Here is a 19,458-nt window from a genome sequence, read left to right as displayed (position 1 = left end):
CCCCACACACACACCGGTAAGAGCCCAGCACAGCCCCAGCCTGCAGCTGCAGCCCACCCCACCCCATGCGGATTCAAGGGCACACGCCCCCCCCATGCTATCCCAGGGTGCACACAGTGGCGGGATATGCCCCCCCCCCCCCCGTTCTGCCCAGATGAGCTACGGCTCCATCCTGTGCCCCGCCCTACCCCATCCTGACTGGGCAGCGCCCACCCCCTCATTCATCGCAGTGGCCTTGATCTGCCCTCTCCCCTTCCACCACAACAGACTTACCAGCTGGATGCAGGGCTCCAAGCTGCCAGGCCGCTTATCAGAAATTGGACCAGTATTGGCCAATATGCCTCCTTAAAAATCAGCTATTGGTATCAGCCCCCAAAATCTCTAGCAGTGCACCCCACTCAAGGACTTATACCATTTGGCTTTGTGTTTTCCAGCCGTGTAAAAAGAAGAGCATCACAATGATGTAGTTGGTATGACTCTATCTCTCTCTGTGATACGAACAATACCATAAAACCAGACCACTTGTCTGTATCAAAGATACATTTCATTTTCTTTTTTAAAGAAAAGCATTGTTTGGGGTGCGTCTAGATGGCTTTGTGCTTTCTTTTTTGATGGAAAAATAGAATGAAAATACACGTCCTGGCCAGGAAGCAGCAGATTCTGAACAGTTTTCTATCAAAGAGGCTTATAAGTTGTTGCCTTTCTTAAGCTTGTTTCTTAAACTTGTGAGCCTTACCTAAAATGGCATCCTCCATGAGCTTTTTGCTAGAGAACAAAGACTGCAGTCCCCTTCAGTTGTGTGTAAGAAGCTGTTGATAGAAAGATGGATATAGCTTTCAAAAAGAGTTATGATAGTGCTTCTCACACTCCAACTGCAGCAATGTGCTCAGCCTGTGCTTCCAGAGCAATTATGGTTTGACTTAATGATTTAAGAGGAGACTCTGGGCACAGACAGAATGAAAAAGCATTTGATTGGATTTCTCTTGCAGCGAGTTTTGTGTGATGCATCATTGATGTCTCTTCTCCGTCTGTAACCAGGAAAAGAGCACTTGGGATTTCAGTTCGCAGTCAGGACTCAGCCCACTCCGGTCACAATCAGAGCTTTCTGGAAACGGACAAGATGAAGTCTTAATGAATTTAAAAAGGAGGGAAAAAAAAGTGGTGGTTTCCTATTAACGAGTTGCAAATCAGTGGAACAATCCTGTGTTTTATAGCTTCAGTGCTCAATAAACATTTCCCAGCTAGCATTCTAGTGCTGCCACGAGATATCACACTATATATTTTTCCATTGTTGCTCTTTTCTTTCTTTTTTTAAATTTAGGGCTTTTGGCCAGTTCTGAATATGAGAGGATCAGCCTTCTACTGCAAGATTACTCTGTGTTTGAGGAGGAGGTGGAAAAATGTCACTGAAATACATTTCCATTTGTATTTTTTACCCAGCGTAGGCATATCAGTCACATACAGTAAGCCAGAAGCATTATTGAAGTAGGGCAAGCAGGGCAGCCTGCTTAAGTTGAACAGGGGCAGGAGAGAGTAGCTGCCATTGCTTCTGTACAAGCACACCAGTGGAGGATGGCATCCCAGAGTCACTGCCGCCCCTGGCCCCAATTGCTTTGTCAAGCCTAAAATAATAGGGAATGTTAGGATTCAAAGTTAGGAGACCACGTACACATGGCATGTCAGGGATGTCAACATATATCTGGCAGCAAAGGGCATTTGGAGGGGACAGCTGGAGCGCCTAGTGTTAGTCTCTGTGGTGTGCTACTAATATGGTAGTGGGCTCAGTTGCTGAAACTGGCTTAAGATAAGTCTGGTTGAATGTAGTATCAGCTTAACTGATTTGCATCAAACCAGTTTATGAAATGTCTGTTCCAGACTCCTCCTTGTTTTAAGTTAAATCAGTCTCCCAGCATCCCAGCATTTTGCATTGCTGGGCTGTCTGATTAAGCAGAGCAGGGTTGGCTCCACTCCTCTACTCCTTAGCTGGAGAAATGAGGGCCGTCTGACAAGTTGGGGGTGTAGCCCAGTCTGCACAGGGGGGGCTGCCCCGCTCCCAGCAAACCCCAGCTGGGATTTGTGACCCGGGGGAGGGTTAAACACTCAAACTTACTCCTAGCTGCAACTGTGGACTACAAATCCCAGAGACACCTATATGCAGGAAGAGGAAGTGATGGGCAACCCTGCAGAGTGCAGCTGTTGTAAGCCTGGACTACAAAGCCCAGAGACCTCAGGGGCAGCAGGAAGAAGAAGTGAGCAGAGTCAGAGAGCTATGCTGTAGTGCCCTGCCCCCCCCCCCGCCAGCTTCTGGCCTGAACCACTACAGGTATGTGGCTGCATTTCCTGAATTAAAGGTAAATGTCTCTTCACTTGTTTCAATTTAATCTGTACATTCTAGACTAACCTGCAAAGACTGAATAGATTCAACCTCAGGTTTTTTTGACTGTCCTAGCCTAGAAGTTCAGCGCACATACACCACTTTCAAAATAGCCCAAACCAGTTTAAGGTAAACCTGAATGGATATAGTATCAGACTTCACTGGGTTAGATTAAATCAGTCCCAGATCCCCTCTAGATTCAAGTTAAATCACAGTTCCCCAGCATCCCAGGAGGCTCTGCACCTCACCTGCAAACCCCCACCTCACAGGGCGACTGGGCTAGACTTTGCCCAACTTATCTGCTTCAGCTGAGCAGGGAGGTCTGCTCTCAGCCATGCCCCCCCTCCCCTCCCCCAGCTTCTGGCCTCAGCCCCTGCAGGCATGTGGCTGTATTTCCAGAATCAAAAGTGAATGGCTGTTCATTTGCTTATCAGTTCAATCTTTGCAGTTTAGACTAACCTGTGAAGATTGAATCAATTCAGCTGTGGGCTTTTTGACTGTCTGTACTTAGCCATACAGACCTTGCCATACAAGATCACCCCACTGCTTTCCCTAGCATCCATGCCTGCACATGCTTGGTTCCCGTCTCTCCGACCAGGCCTCTCCTTGGCTGGTTCTGACACGACCTCTTGCTCACTCCCAAAAAAGTATCTCTGCCCCACTGCAGCACGGAGCCTTTGCTAAGCTTCCCCTAGTCAAACTCCTGTGACTTGCTATGGGGTTTACAACCTCCCCCAAACTGACAGGTGCAGCCTGTAAGAGACTGGCCAGAAACCTGCTGAGGCTCTTGTATCATTTGGCCAAGCTGTACATATCCCAAGCATCCTTCCATTCTACGGTAAACCCATTTTATGGTAAAACTCTCTTTTGGGGGGAAACATCCAAAATTTCTTTTAAGCCCCTCTCTGACTAATTTCTCTTCATAGCTCTTGTGTATGAGCGAGTGCAGTGACCTGGCTAGCGCGTGGCATGCTGTTAGTCTCGGCTGGGTGGAATGAACCTAGAGCTCATGCCACTTGTTGGTTCTCATGCCTGGCATAGACGAGCCTATCTGCTGTTTTGCAGTGGATGGCCAAGCCCTTCACCCTCCCCATGCAGTGTCACATGCTGTTAGTCATCAGACCTGTTGTGGGGCAGGAGCTGTCAGTCTGTGACAGTGCTTGTTATTGAAGGGTAAGGTGGAGAGAGTGGACAAATGTATTTTCAGCCAGTGAGTCATGCTCCTCTCTTCAGCTGCTCTTTGAAAAACATGGCCCAGTTTTATGTGAAGAGCCCAGAGCACAAGGTTATGACATTGCTTCTGTAGGGGCCTAGCGATATAGCTTGACCAGTGCTGCACCTGGGCTGGTGTTTGCATGTAAAGGGCGTCATCTTTCTTTTCCAAGTTGTTAACGGACAACGGTGAGTGACTGTTTCAGGACTTTGTTAGGCTTTTATTAGGTTTCTTATCTGATATATTAGAGCGGGGGGGCTTGTCTATTTTATTTTCCTGGCTGGTTATGACTTCAGATTTCTTGGAACTAACACATAAGCAAAAAGAAATAACACCACTAGTTCATTCCTCTCCCCTTCACACACACTGAAATGCACAACAAAAAAAATTACCTTCGGAGGGGCTCTAGCACCTTTCCCCTTTGTGTCAGAGCAATTAACAGCAAGAGCATGAATGCAGAGGTGGCTGGGCCTCTGCTGCTGGTTGTGGCACCAAGCCAGCAGTGGTGGCAGCTGCTACCACTTTAGCAGTGGGAGTCCCATGCTCAGGCTTCCTGGAGGCCGGTGCCCTGTTCGCTCTCGCCTGCTCCCCGCTCCCCACATCCCTAGTGGCAGTAGGACTGCAGGGGCCCCAGGAAGGCTGGAGGAGCACCATACTGCTCCCACTTGTCCCTGACCTGGTGTGGCACTGCCCTGCTTGGCTCCTGTGGCCAGGCGGTGGGCATCCCAGTTCCTGCTCATATTTGGTGCCTGGGGCAGCTGCTGCACTTACCCTGTCCTGGTCATCCTATTGGGAAGGGGTGGGAGCTCTGGGAAATCACTTCTGTTTCTGCTGCTGCACCGTTCCTTGGGGCCACTGTATGCACTGTAGTGATGATCAGTATTAAGTCTTTGGATGTCTGAATTTTTGACTGTGGACTGTTCTGAATTGTGTCTCATGCATGTCAGAAATGAGATGAGTGTAATGCCAGCTGATACAGCCAGACCAGGGCCTTGCGCTTCTGGCTGTGGGCAGGCTTGGGTTGTCAGAGCTGTACCACTGTAGTGCAGTTGTGGCTCCTGTCCGCAGCATGTTGCACGTTGGTGGCACGCTGCCAGGCTGGGCAGGGGCCCAGCTCTCTGGCACGGCTTTCTGGATCATTATCAGACTAGACTGTGGGATACCTCCAGGAGGCTGGGGGAGCTGTGAGAGGAGGAAGTCAACTTGTTTCTAATGACAGTGACATTTCCAAACTGATCTCTTAGCACAGGGGTGACTTAGATGGCAACGGAGAGCGTGGAGAGGAGGAAGAAGAGTTGCATGGCTCCGAGAGGCAGCCGGTTATCTCAGCTGCCTGTTTGGTTGGTCGAGTTTTCTGCAGCAAGTTAACTATCAAGCCCATCTGTCTGGATTGAATGTCCAGAAACCCAGGTTGCAAATCAAGGGGACATTTCCTCTAAATTAATAAATGGCTTGCTTTACTCTTCTGCCTGAATTTTGATTATGGCCAAAGCTACAGTGACCAAAAGCTACAGGCCTTGCTGTAGTTCCTTTGCTGCTCTAACAGTCCTTCCCAAGGCATCAGCAGACATTATATTTAAACAGCTTCAGAGTGTCTCCAGCATGTGGAATTACAGCTTATTTTTAGGTACATCTGTGAGACAAATCCTGCTTTCCCAGCGGCTTTATACTATTGACTTGTCTGCTATCGACTTGTGGAGCGTTACTTATACTATACTGGTGGGAAAGAAGACTCTGGCCCATATTCCTGTAGTAAAGGCCCTTTTAAAATAGACTCTCATTTTTCTTCAAGTCTGTGGAGCTGCTGCTGCATTATCAACAATTATTTATCCCCTTTTAAGTGAAAATTATCAGCAAAGCAAGATCCTGTTCTTAGTTTTAGCTCCTTCATTTGTGTTTGCAATTCCTCCAACATTCTTCACATAGTTGCCCAGAGCATTAAGGAGCCGTGGGGCTTCTCTGTTCCTGATGGTCCACAGAGCCTGGTGAGAGCAGAAGAACCATATTTACAGCTCATTTCCTTCTCGTTCTGTTTCTTTCTCTAATTTTCAAAATTTCACTCAAGGATTTTCCTTAAACAAGTCTTAACCCAGGGCCTACAATACTCTGGATCCTTCAGCCTTCCAGAAATGGATGTGATGACTATAAATTATAAAACTTCTGCAAGGTTTCGGAAGGTCAAAGGTAGATTTATTTTTAAACCGACTTTAATCTTATTCTTCCCCCATCAGAAACATTTGAACCATTAGCTGCTTCTCACAGCTGGTCAAACCTTTCCACTTCTAAATTTCTCTAATGCAAACCATTAGGGTAAGGCATTTCTGGTTTTGAAACGTGCCCTTTTTAATTTGATTTACTAAAGCATTTGGAAAACATATGTACAGCGCACATATGTGCACTCACTCAGGAAAGCTAAAATTGGCTGGGTAGCCCATAACTACTGGTAGCAAATCCCAAGCATATTTCATATATTCAGTCATCTGGAAGCTGGAAAAGCAAGCAAGCCAAGAGTTGTGCGTCTCACTCCACCTAAAGGAAGCAGGAGGCAAAATCTCAGCTCCTCCCCATTTTAAGGTGACTGGCTCAGGGGATAATAATAGAGCTAGACTGTCTCTTAGGGCTCACAAGCCAAGGAGCTCTAACTGTGGCTTTTCCACGTGTAAGGATGGGAGAGCAAAGCCTTCCAGGAGGGGTACGCTGCCCTTTTCTCACTGAAAGGGGGAGTCTCTGCAGGTGTGAGGCCCTGCAAGCGTGGACTTGGCTGAGCTGGGAGACGGACATCCTTCTTTACTTCTCTCTTCTGTCCTTCCCTCACCCCCCCGCCACCCTCTTCCATCGTCCCCCAAGCAGCAGTAGGAAGTAAATATAAGAGTGTGTGTGTGTGTGTGTGGGGGGGGGGGGTCACACTTCTCTGTGGGGCCCTTCCTTGCTCCATAGTGACGGCCTGTAAGCGTGCGCCTGTCTCCTACTGATGGCTGGTGACCATCTCCCCCACCAGGGACTTGACATAACATGGGGGTGCTTCTATGCTAGATGCTATGGCGCCGCAGTGATGTGCTACGGGGCCGCCGAATCCATTGGCAAAAACCGTGCTATGGCGATGCTGCTGCTACATCGCTGTAGTAAAGCACTCTCTCATTATAGTGCATTGCTACAGCAACATAGCGACCAAATAGAACCATGCATGACCAGCACAGCACAGTGCGCCAAAAGGAAGTACTAAATGATGGCCCAATAACAAAGGTGCCATACGGCCATGTGCAGCGGTACCCGTAGGGTCGCGGGATAGGACTCTTAGGGCCCAGATTCTATTTCACCTAATGAATTTGATGGTGGAGAATCTCTGCCATCCCACAAGGCAGGTGAGTGAACGACGAGGGCTGGGGAGTGCTGAGCATTGTATGTGTGTGCATGGTCTCACTTTCTGGAAGGAACATTTGAGACCTTGAGGTTTGCTGTGACCAATCCACCCTGCCCGAGGTCCTCAGTTCAAACACAGGACATGCACTTTCCTGTTAGAGCTACTGGGTCTTGTTTTCCCCGGGTCTCCTGCATCGAGCAGCACTGTACCAAGACCTGTCAGACAAGGGTTGTTCCAGATGGGGCAGCCTGGGCCCTGATTCCAGTTGCACTGGGAAGGAGTTTCAAGCAGGCCAAGCACCAGGTGACGAGGCCTGCTCTCTGCCCCTACAAAGTACTTTATCCCATTTTCCTAATAACTCTACAGTGCCAAGCGCACAACCAACACTGAAACAAGTGCTTGCCCCACTTCCTTCCCACCCATCCACCACCAAGGCAACATCCACCCTCCTGCCCCAAGACACAGTTAGGCTGTAACTTGCTTATCTTCCCCCTAGCATAAGGATACTTTTCTTCTTGGCTACCCAAGGGGCAAGCCTCAGCAGTGATCTGCTTTTATCCCTGCCTGGCCTAGTAATTAGGCTGCTGTTTGGTGAGGTAGGAGACCATAGGGGAAGTGTGCCTACATCTTTACTCCCTCTCATCTCTCCTGTGCTGGACAGGCTTATTAACTACTGGGCACCAGCCCGCTCGTTTCAGTTTGTTCCAATTAATCACTAGTCATTTTTTTCATTGACTAGTTTTGGGGGTATATATTGTGTCCACAGTGACAGTGAATCATGAGGAGTAAATGGACTTAGACACTTCTGGGGCAGTAGTGAATCATTTCCAAGCTTATGCAATTGGGACAAACCTAGCAGCATGGAGCAAAAGAGTAGCTGTATGAGGCACTGAGGCAAGCGCAGAAGATTCAGGCTATTATTTGAAATGAAATCCCTTGTATCTTAGATGCCTAAAGACCTGTGCGTCTCGGCAGTGACATAGCTTCTACCCCGGGCATCCCCGGCAAGAACTACGTCAGTCCTAGATTCCTTTGGGCCGGTAAGGAGGCCGAGGGTAGCTCGGCAATGCAAGAATTCAGCAAGCACTCCAAAAAAGACCCTCGCTGAGCTTCCTGGCCCAGAGGTTAACTACTCAGCTACTTGTTTAGCACAGCGATTTAACCGGTTATGTACCCACCTTACAGTACTTTCATCATGTGAGCATTCACTAACAATGACTGTAATGGCCAGAACGATTTTAAAGTCTGGGAAACCTCAGCACACCAATCTTTCCCATCAGTACTCCAGATCCAGTAATGACTTCTCCAGAAGATAGTTGCCTTGGTTTCTCTGTTGAGTGCACTCAGACTGCCCACCTGCTTTGCTTGTCTTCAGGCATTCAGCAGCATCAATGTCTCATATGGGTACGGACCTATATAAATCACAGCACGACAAAGGGTTTTTTACAGCCCACTCAACACACAGAGCCAATTTTACGGGCATTTCACAGTGGCCCCACCCCACCACACCGATTGGTCAAGGAGCCCTGGCAGCCCTGTCTCTCACTGCTGATTGGTGCCAAAACACTTTTGCTTTTCTAACTGGAGCCTTCACTTAGTCTACATGACTAGCTTAGCCTCTCAGTAGCTCTCACTCAAATCACGTGCTGTATGGCTGCAGTGATTGGTACGCTTTCTTTGCTTTCTGGTAAGCATTTTTTGGGGGTTGATTCGGTAGGAAATTGTGGCCAATGCCATTTTTCATGGTGATCATGGAGATTTACATTTTTTGCAGGTTCTGCAAAAATCACAAAACCGTTATTTAAGTAGGTCCCTACCTATAGGCAATATGCTGTTGGACTTCTCTAAGATTAAACCACATCACCATCAATGACCACATCAATAGGAGAAAACATGAGTGCAGTAGGGGCTCAATGACAAGGACTGAAGAAAAAAATTACAGCCTAAGATTCAGGTAACACGCAGGTAACACGCTTTTGAAAAAAAAAAAAAGAACCCAGGGTAGTAAATACAATAGATTCAGTTCTAAATAGTGTGGCACCAAGTAATTCCTGCTAGGTACCTTCTTTATGACTGATGGATTTGGGTAAATAAGATAATCGCAAGACAACTTTAAATTTAAGATAATGCCACCCTCCTTCCCCCCACATTAGTTTTTATACATGGAAAATTATAAATTTGTTACCTTCTGTGGCAGCTCTGACTCCAAGGCAGTCAGCGGCTCCAGACAAGCAGAAGCAGCCGTAGCAGCTCCGAGTGTGGCTAGGTAAGGGCTGGAGCTGAAGACAGGGAGGGGGCAAGTGGCTGCAGGTGGAGGAGCAGCTGCTGGGGCAGGCCACAATATCTTCTTCCTGCACACTCCTTCCCATGCTGCATAAGTCAACCTGGCCCAGGGCAGCTCCGAGCCAGTACCTAAATCTTAAAATGAGACTTTTTCTCTCCTATGTTGATTGAGGGAGAAAACCCCCCTAAAACATTGATTTGAGGTAATGTTCATTTAAAACCTTCAGGCATGGTCTGTCCTGACCTGCTTAAAGTCATATAGTAGGATATGATTTCCTTGCATGAAATCCTTGAGTGGAAAACTAGCAGCTCTTCCTTGGGTAACACCTGGATTTGAGAATCCTGAAACTATGCACTTGCTGTTAAGTTTACCTAGTTTTTGTAGCAACTTCATAGAAAGAAAGCAGGAATTTGTGTTTCATGGTGTAATTTTAAAACGAAAACCTGTACCACAAGTTACACAAAGGACCTTTAGGGTGCCAAATGGGTCTGGGAATCCAGTGCCTCATGCTATGTTATAAAGGTAATACAAGTAAGTACCCAAGGGAAGTTTGGTGTCAAAGCATGAGCTCCACAGACACACAGGACGTCACCTGCACTACCCAATAAGAGAGGTATTAGTATGTTAAACCTCGCTCAGGAAATTAGATACCCGACTCTAGACTGCAGAGGTGCTCTCTCCACTTGACAGTCACAACCCCAAACCCTCTCCCAAACTTAGATGACTGTGCAGCTCCTTTTCAAAGAGCACCATGAACCACCTCCTTTGACCCAGGAGCCCAATGGTTGGAGTACTCGCCCCGGATGTGAGACACCCAGGTTCCATTCCTGTGCAGGGGAGACGCTCACCACTGGTCTATAGGAGTGGTTGTTCTCCTACTGTGTGTGGAATAATTAAATATTAACTCAGTGGGCAAGAATCTGCCCCTCAAACCCAATAATGGGGACACTCGCCTGAAAAAGGGGAGCCCTTTTTGAATTCTGTCTTTGCTATAGTGACAACTTAAGTATTTTATGTAAAGAAAACATTTTAATAGACACTATAGGTGCCTCCAGGATTAGGCTGCTGCTGAATAAAGGTTTTGAGGATCTAAATTTTGGATTTAGGAACTACAATAAGAGGAAGTTGGCACATAAATGCCTATGTCCTTTTGTGGAGATAAGTTGTTAGTTACCTATCATGCAGAATCTGATCCTTGGTTCTTTTAAGAATCCTTTGACTAAATATCTGGTTACAGAAACATATGCAATGTGGAGCACAACAATGGCTGAAAATGTCCACTTTGATTCTGCCATGTGCCTATTCTGGGTCACAAAGACCTTTTCTGAGACCGTGATTTTTCCATTCTTCCTTGTTACAGATACCAGATTGTGTTTTTACTGAATCCAGCACTTTGCTTCAGTTTCCATCCAAACAGATGAGTTTTCCTTGCAAACATAGTAAGAGAGCACCACTGGAACAATGCTTATATGTAGCTCCCCTTAGTCTAATGTAACTCTAGGCTAAATTACTATTCGATGAAAAACATTGATAGATATTTTCCTAAAAGACATGTGCTTTAAAGATATCCTGAAGTAGGAAAAATAAAATAGTATGTTAAAGTATGCAGATTTGCTGGTTATCAACCCAATATGCCAGATTAACAAGAAAGACTTCCACAGTAAGGTTTTTTTTAAATACATTTATTAACCAATGTTAACACATTAAATGACTATATATTGCTAGTCAGAGCAGCTTACAAAATGCCAGAATGCATCATAGAACTGGACAGCCACAATGAATAATTACAATGTGCATAGTGGCTAAGCTCAACACTTTAATATAGCTTTATGATTTGCAGAAAAATTCATTTTTAAATCATGATTCCTAAAACAATCAATTGTAATTTTACCTAAAACTTATACAAAACCAGGCCACAATCTCTTTTTTTATTTTTATTTTTTTTGTTTTTTTTTTTTAAAACACACAGTTTTCACGCTGTAGTAACTTGGAAATGTGCAACCGTGTCAACAGAGACAAAAAAGCCAAAGTAACACGAACCTTACTTTCATGCAGCTATCAGTTAAATATTACATATTCTGGAATGATTTTACACCAAAAATATTTCCACAATAACTTGCTTTCATAGGGGTGGATCGAAGTTTTGGAACTCGTAAAGTAATCTAACAAGATTTGTTATTTTTTTTTAGTTGTGAAGTGTTTTACAGTCACAACACAGAGGCGACATAAGTTAATTACACGTCAGGCAATAATGTAGTTGTGGTAATGCAAGTTGCCATTTAGTTACTATTATTTTCAATCAACTTACCATATGGTTTTGCAACCTACTGGGTATTAATTGGCAGTATCTAGTCAATTAACTTGTACCACCACTGTAAGTAAAAAAAGATCAGGATTTCAATGGCAGTTCACAGAAGTCTTGGTCATACTTCAATTTTTGCAATGACCCTGACAAATCCTAGAGAAAACTTTTAAAAAGGCTTTCCTCTTGATTCTTCAGCTTCCATCTTTCCATCATGTAATTGCTTTCAATAAATACCAAAGATCGAAATAAATATTTACAAATTATTCTTCTAATGTCTCAAAAAAATAGCTGGATGATAAATGGGCATTTGAATTAGTCTAAGACCAACTTCTGAAAGAAACTAAAATGCTGGACAGTTTAAAAGAAAAAGCTGTTTAAGTAAGCTTTACACCTATTTAAAAATTGTCTCTGAACATGGATGCAATTCATATATCTATATATAAAACAAAGAAAAAAAATCATTTTTCAACTATCGATCCATTCCTATTGGTAATGTTTCTTAATCCAGACATTCCGCAAAATACAGACTTTTTACAAATCACGGCATCTTTAATACAAGAAAATTAACATGCATTATTCTTCATTCTGAGTACAGTGATGGAGCTCATTAATAGGCAATGACCCATTACTACAAACATAACGGCTTCTGTGAAACTTAAGTGCTTTTTCCTTTTATTATTAAGTTACAATGGAATAGGTGACACCAGATAATAGGCAGCCCAATGACACTGGAGGGGGATGGTTGAAGGAAGGGGCGGGGGAAAGCAATAAAGAAATTTTTATGCCTCATCTAGAATTCCATGTATGAATAAAGGTAGTTTTTTTGGCTTTTCTTTTTCTTCTTACAAGCACTCATGTTAGGACAAAGATGAAATGTGCAAACTTTAAAATTTAAATATTCATTTTCTCTAAGATCCAGCTCAGTAAAAGATTACCCCAGTTCCCTGCGATTTTAAACTACAAGATCAAAGCTAATATTTTGTTATAAAAGTTATATATTGAAAAGAAATAATGAAAATAAAACACGATTGGGAAATATTTAAGAAAAAATATGCAGGACTAGCACCTGCTGTGTCAACCCTGTTCCCTAAATTCAATCATATACCCACTGGTATAACCAATAGATAATGCCTTTAAACAGTAAAATTAAGCTGAACAAAACCAGCTCAACAAGGTTAAGAAATAAACATTACATCAAGGTAGTATGCTTTTTTTTCTGAAACAGTTCTGTAGTTCTTACATTCAGATCTAGTTTTTAAATGTTCCTTTTGTTAAACTCACGTGGCTTTTCTTTTTAGATCTGGTTTTTTTGAAGGTTAAAATCTCTGTAAAACCTAAAAATGTTTTAAAATTTGCTGAAAATGCAACAAATCCTCGAGTTTTAAAATTATTTAAAGTAACCCGCTCCTTCAGAGGTTAGACTGACTTTTACCAACAACATTTTGGAGGAGCGTTAAACAGAAGATTGAAATCACTGTGCAAAATCTCTTTTTGAAAAGCGTTTAAAGGCTGGTGCAAAATGGGAAGCAAATTTGAAACAATTTTGGCTTCTTGGAAACAAAAACCGCTGTGTCTGAGAATAGCAATCATCGGGGTGGTCTGCGAAGAGAGCAGCAGCGCCTTCATCTTTTTCTACGGCAGGTACGTTTGTGTTCGGCATGCCAGTGTTCCTGCTGACACTTGATAGAGCAGTAGGAAGTATTCCAGCAGCAATGGTACATGGCCTCCTCTTCGCAGTTGTAGCACTGCAAAGAGAATGAACGGCATGGGATTACTATCACTTGCAGTATCGATCCTCACCAACCCAAATGCTCTCTCACCTGTTCTTGGTCCCACTGGCATTGAAAAGGAAGAATTCCTCTTTCATTTGGGTGGGTGGCAGTAAAGAAAGGATGGCATTTTTCAAACCTGCTAAATAAGGGCTGGCCCCCTTCCTCCAATGGAAGACTTCCCTGCCTGTGAAGTAACAAAATTAGTCTACACTATATCTCTCCTGCCTGCCATAGCAGAGCTGGATAAATTGGAAGCTCAACTCCAATTTAGTCGACAGTACTTTTCAGCCAGAGTCACCCACTGAGAATAGTGGAGAATCCAGTTCTTTGGGGCAGGGATCCTCTTTTCTGTTCTGGGTTTGTATAGGACATAATACAATGAACTCCTAACCGTGACTGGAGGTATTAAGTCATCATACAAACATTAAACCAGACACACTCATGCAAACAAGACGAGAGACTGGGTGCAGAATGTTGTCAGAAAAAACTAGCCGTTTTTGGTTTGGAGATTTTTTTTTACAGGTCTCACAGCTAGTGTCTAGACTCCCTGGAGGAGAGGGAAATTAAGAAAATCGCAGAGAAATAGACTGGAAGGGACCTCTGGGGGGGTCATTTAGTTCAGCCTCCTGCCTGAGACAGGGTCATCCCTAACTGAACCATCCCATACAAGGGAGTTCCCTTCTCAGTGGGAAAACCGCAGCAATCAAATCATGGGGAAAAGTGGTATTTGCGCTTCTATTATCTGATAAGAAACGATGCAGATTATCCTGTTCTGAAGAACAGGCTGGGCCCAGGAATAGGCCTGGAGGTGAGAAAGGGCAGAGAAAATTACAGTTGGGTAAAAGGACATTTCCATTATCCCCCCCCCCCCCGGCTCTTATTCACATCTAGATACCGAAAGATGATAGACATCTTTAATTAATATTCTGCTCCCGTCATCCTAAGTACCCTCAGTCTGTGCTCTGTACACTGATCCTGCATGGCAAGGAGCCCCAACTGATCTGCCTCACTCATCTAGTTTTGTCTCTCTCGTGCACAGGATAAAGCATAGGATAGCTCCAGAGGTGAGTGTCTTACTATAAGAAAAAGGAGGCTCAGTAAGAGAATTTAAAACACTGTGCAACAGTGCATCTAGAAGCTTGGTTCTTTCCTGAGCCCCTCAAGGAGGATGAAAACGGCTTTGGTGTTCAAAGGACTTGCTTCTGAAAAGGAAATCTTGAGGATGGTGTGAACAGCAAGGAAGTGCCCTCTATTTCTTTTTCGCCAAGTGTTAGGGCAATGCTCTGCATTTTACTGCAGCAGGAGTTCCTACAATGGCAGGATGTCGACTGCTGCCAGTTCCCCCATTTGCTTGGCAGCTACAAAGAAAAACAACTTGAGAGGGCAGAAGATTGAGAATCAAACTGAGGAGCTGATAGGAAGGAAAGAAAAGAAACACTGTCTTCCTCATATGCCCCCATCCTGAGTGCTTCAAAAGCATTAACATTTCTTTTTAACGCACCCTGTTACCCGAGGAGCTGGAAGGGCTTAACTTTTTCTGTGGCGATCAGGATCTAGCAATCTCAGGTCGGACATTTTGAATCTGGTGGGCCCAAAATCAGAGGGGACTTTTAAAAACCTAGAGAGACCTATCTCTTTGTGAGAGTGGGAGCAGGAGTCGTCATCCAGCACAGTCAGCTGATAAGTCACAGCCGTGGGCAAAACTCAGCGAGCTCTTTCACAGGATCATAGGAAAGTTGGGCTGGAAGGGACCTCACAAAGTCATTTGATCCAGCCCCCTCCACAAATCAGAAAGTTCCTCAATCTCCAACCTAAATTTCCTCTGCTGCAGCTTGAGGCCGTTGCTCTTAGTCCTGTCCCTATGGCCACAGAAAAATGCCTTTCTGCATCCTGTCCCTAACTGCCCTCTCCCTAACAGTATCTGTTAGAAATCTTTCCCTCAGTCTTAGCAAATGTCCTATCTGCTTATGATATTTTTATAAGATGAGGGATTAAACTGGAAACAATTTTTTTCACAAGCCCTACAGCCTACTAAAAGGCAGATGGAAGAAAAGACTTTGTACTGGCAAAGCCTTTTATATCCATCAGCTGTAAAGGAGAAACCCAAGTCACATATGGAACCCTTCTCCTTTCCTTTTTATAACCAGCTTTAGGGAAGTTGATTTCTAACAGCATCTGCTGTATCCACTAGAGCCGTGCTCCTGGCTTTCCTGAAGCTGGCTATCCAGGAGCTCTGGGAGACGTTAGAAGCATCCGCTGCAAAGGAACATGAAACAGCTGCTGCATCTCTCTGCACAGCACAGAGCACGCCCAGAGACCAGGTTTACAGCTGCTCAATCAGCAACATGAATAGAGTTAAAAGGGAAGGACAACTTAGATCTGTGGATGGAGATCCTGCAGTTCCCTTTAAGTGCATCTCCCATACACCTTAGATGAAAAACTTCTGTGTTATTCTCTGAGTGGGGATCGGCAAACATGACGGAGGGGACAAAATATGCATCTGAAGTCTGCATCTTGTTGCTTTTTGCTGTTTTTTGGCATCCTGCAAGTGGTTTTTGTGTGCATTTCAGCTGGTATATACTCCAGGGGGGAATGTTCATTTCCTTAAAATAGATACTGGCACAAGTTAAAGTAAAAATATATGTTAACCTAATTAAGACAGAGAGAGGGTTAAAAATAGAAATAGGCATACTTAAAAGGATACAAATAAGCATGCAGGGAGAGGTTCAAATAGAAACAGACTCCAGTGAAACAAGAAGAAACTATGGTTTCAACTTTCCAGACTATTAACTTTTGATTTATCCTCGTTCTCCCATTCTCTCCAGTCCTATTGTTAATCATCCATTTGTTATATTAAGCTCAAATGCTCATGCACTTCGATGAATGAAACTGTTGCAGATGGGGTCATGACCATTTATGTAACCCCAGAGAATGTGACCCATTAGCAAAATTGGAGGGCCCTCAGGGCTGGACTTGTGCCATCTTGTGTGCATGTGCAGTACACCATGGGCCCCAGAACTGAATTGGGAATTTTAGACTTAACAAAACTATGAAGTCATTGGAAATAATAGTCCAAGCTCCCCCTTATTAGAACAGAGTTCTCTGGCTCTAATTAAAGAGGGAAACCACTAAAGCTGACTGGGTGCATCTACACATGTACAGTTGTTACTGAGCAGTCATTTAGCACTTGCTTAAGTCCCCATACCACACGGTCATTTCTGATGTTACTGCACAGTAGAGAGGGCATCACGGTTTGTGCCTGCTGATGCTACGTCACCCTTGTTCATCACTAGATGCACCCATTTACTCTTAATTATATGAGATTTTTAGCGAGAGGGCTTCACTATTACCATAGTGTCTCACATGCACCAAACACTTTCCCCAAAAACTAGCCCCACCCTTACCCCTCCAAAAGTTGGGGGGAGTGTATTAAGCAGGGAAACTGATTTTCTGACCGGGGTTGGAAGCATCCTGATTACACTCCTTCTCCACAGCGCAGTAGCCTGGGCATTAATGTTCAGGCAGTGGCAGAATCAACTGACTTAATAATGGCTCACTGTTCTTCACCCTACAGATGCTAATGATTGTGTCTCTTTTAATGGTCTTCATGTTCCACTAATCAAGCTAACCTTTTTAGGGCAAGTTTGCTGTCTGCTAGCTGGTCTTGTTCTATTTCACAGCCTCTTTAGCTCATTTAAAAATCACAGAGCTATCCAGGGAGACCAGTCTTCAGCAGCAGCTAGGGGTTCAACTTTAGTCAAGTAGGAAAGGGAGGATGAGTCAGCTGACGATTAGGCTCTGCCCCTGCTCTGTATGCAGCTATAACTCTGGAAATAGCTCTGCTGTTCAAAAACAAGATGCATATTATATCTGGGGGCACGCTGTATGAGAGAAAAAAAAGAATATAACAGAAGCATCATTATACACCCAGAACCGTCATTACCAGCAGAGGAAAAATCATTTTGGGGGTTGCATATTTGGACCAATCCCAACAGCATGAGGCTGAGCATCCAGACTTATCAGACCACATATAAGGGTTTCCACCCCATCTAAAAATGTGAGTAATAAACAGCCTAAAGGAATTATTCACATAAAGTAGCATTTGTCAGATTTGTATGCGACTCTCAAGTGCTCCATGGAACTGAAAGGAATACATTTAAACTTTCCTCTGGAGGTAGGGCTTTCCCACATCTATTAAGATGTGATGCTATGGAACCAGAGCGTGAATCACCACTTTGCACTTGATTAAATTATTGTGACAAACATAAATCAGAAGAAACCAAAACAAGTCTCAGTTTCTATATGAAACACAAAAGGGCAAGTCTGCACCTGACATAAATTCACCTCCCAAGAATAACTTTATCAAAAGAGCTTCTCTGATCTCTAATGGTAGGTAGGAGCAGTAAAGTACCATCATCACTGGAAGCCCGAACACCCATGTATTAAGTATCATATATGAGCTAACTCTGTGGAAACAGCAGTACTTCAAGTCCTTTATTCGCCTTAAAAACAGCCAACAAACTTTGAAAGTTAAGCAATGACCTATGTTCTTTCCTTGATATTTTTCTACTTTTCTAATGGATACTGTTTTCTTCTCTCAGGACTATTATTCAAACTACAAATGATTTTGAACATAAACAAACAACCATTTTCAACAGAAGAAAAAAAATCCTGGATTGACCGCAATATCTGAGTATGCTGACAGACATTAAGTCTCCAAGATGAGAGTGCCACCTTGTGGTGAGGCAGTGAAACATTTCTTTACCTTGCATTTCTGGGATGTTCAAGACACAACAGTGTCAGATCTAAAGCCAAGCCTTTTAGACTTCACAGACTACTATTATAATCTTAAATGTCACATTTAACTTACCTTTTGTCTGGAATTCAGTGTGTAGAAATAATGCATGCAAGTGTTAAGTCAAAGGCAGGCAAGATGTGCGGCATTCAGCAAGTGGTGTGCTAGGTCCATGGTTGCATTTTTTTTTTTTTTTTTTTTTTAAGGATAATTCAATTTTGTAGGTGATGCTCCAGATGCAGGTTATAAGAATGAATGTGGGGTGGGTAGAGGGTTGAAAAACATAGTTTGGAAAGTCTTTCCATGTACACAGGGCAGCAGGGAAAGATGATGAGATGTGCCTGAGTGGGTTAGATTGAAGAAATACAAAAGCTAGCATTATTGGGATGGGAATGCAAATAGAGACAGGTATTGGCTGCTTCTTGTACAGCAATGAGGACAAGGAGCTTCAACTCTCCAGAGAAAAACGGAGAGACAGGGAAGCGGCTCCATGTGATGTAACTCCTGCAATATTCATTTGGCACCAATATTTTAGATGTTGAGTATATCCCAGGCATGAGGCTGAAGTAGTTCAGGTGGGAGATAAAAGCATGGGGTAGAGATTTGGTGAGTAGGATGGAAAGGTGAGAGAATGGAAAGAGGAGGGAACAGTCTGAAATATGCTTACGTTTGGCAGCTCAAGGAAAATGGAGATGTTAACAGTAATGAAGGAAATACCCAAATGCCTCCTGCAGCCGGTAGTGCACACTTTTGGTTTTTTGTTGATAATACATCCTTGACACTTACCCACTGCTTCTTCTTGGTCTGGGAGATCAGTTGCTTGTGCTGACCTGCTAGCTTCTTAATTTCTTCTAAGAACTCTTCTTTGCACTTCTCCTTCACCTGCTTACATTTTCTGTCCATCTCTCCTTGCATGTTGGCTACAGCTTTATTTACAGCCTGCCTCTTTTCCTCCTCCATCTCTGTACGTAGCTGGTGTAAAAGAAGTTAATAGATGAATATCAATAGGAACCCACATTCTCTTATCACCTCTAAATACCACTGCTGATTCAGATGGACATCAAACACCTGGAGTAGACTGCATCCTACTTGAAAAATGAGATATATTCTATTAAAAACATGCCACTTGAGCGATTTATGCTGAAATTCATGGATTACAACAGAAACTGCATATTAGCTCTTGTCTGTAAGAACACTACCATAGGGTTCTGTGTGTATTGTGTCAATTATTCTAGATTGGTCATGCTGTTTTCAATGGAAAAACCTCACATTTTCTACTTATTCATTTTTTACAACAAGAACTTTGCACAAATTTAGAGCAAGGACAGACTGGGAAAGTTCAAAGGAACTTCTA

At 43.8% G+C, this 19,458-nt stretch overlaps 1 protein-coding gene across 3 annotated transcripts in view; it reads right to left on the bottom strand.

The window, feature by feature from the left end:
* Positions 1-11,163: 11,163 nt before the first annotated feature.
* The window catches only part of ZMYND11 (zinc finger MYND-type containing 11), a 109,864-nt gene continuing 101,569 nt past the window's right edge, over positions 11,164-19,458 (bottom strand). For all 3 annotated transcript variants that reach the window (XM_019530682.1, XM_019530687.1, XM_019530697.1), the window contains 2 exons: positions 18,891-19,076; positions 11,164-13,282 (listed from right to left, as the gene is read on the bottom strand). In XM_019530682.1, the coding sequence (XP_019386227.1) occupies positions 13,160-13,282; positions 18,891-19,076 (309 nt within the window). In that variant the 3' untranslated portion in view covers positions 11,164-13,159. The remainder of the gene's footprint in view (positions 13,283-18,890; positions 19,077-19,458) is intronic.

This window comes from Crocodylus porosus, unplaced genomic scaffold, assembly GCF_001723895.1.
Source record: "Crocodylus porosus isolate Cpor-Errol unplaced genomic scaffold, CroPor_comp1, whole genome shotgun sequence".
In the NCBI taxonomy this organism is placed as follows: Eukaryota; Metazoa; Chordata; order Crocodylia; family Crocodylidae; genus Crocodylus; species Crocodylus porosus.
The sequence above is the reverse complement of the archived record's forward strand: the minus strand, read 5'-3'. Positions and strand labels throughout refer to the sequence as shown.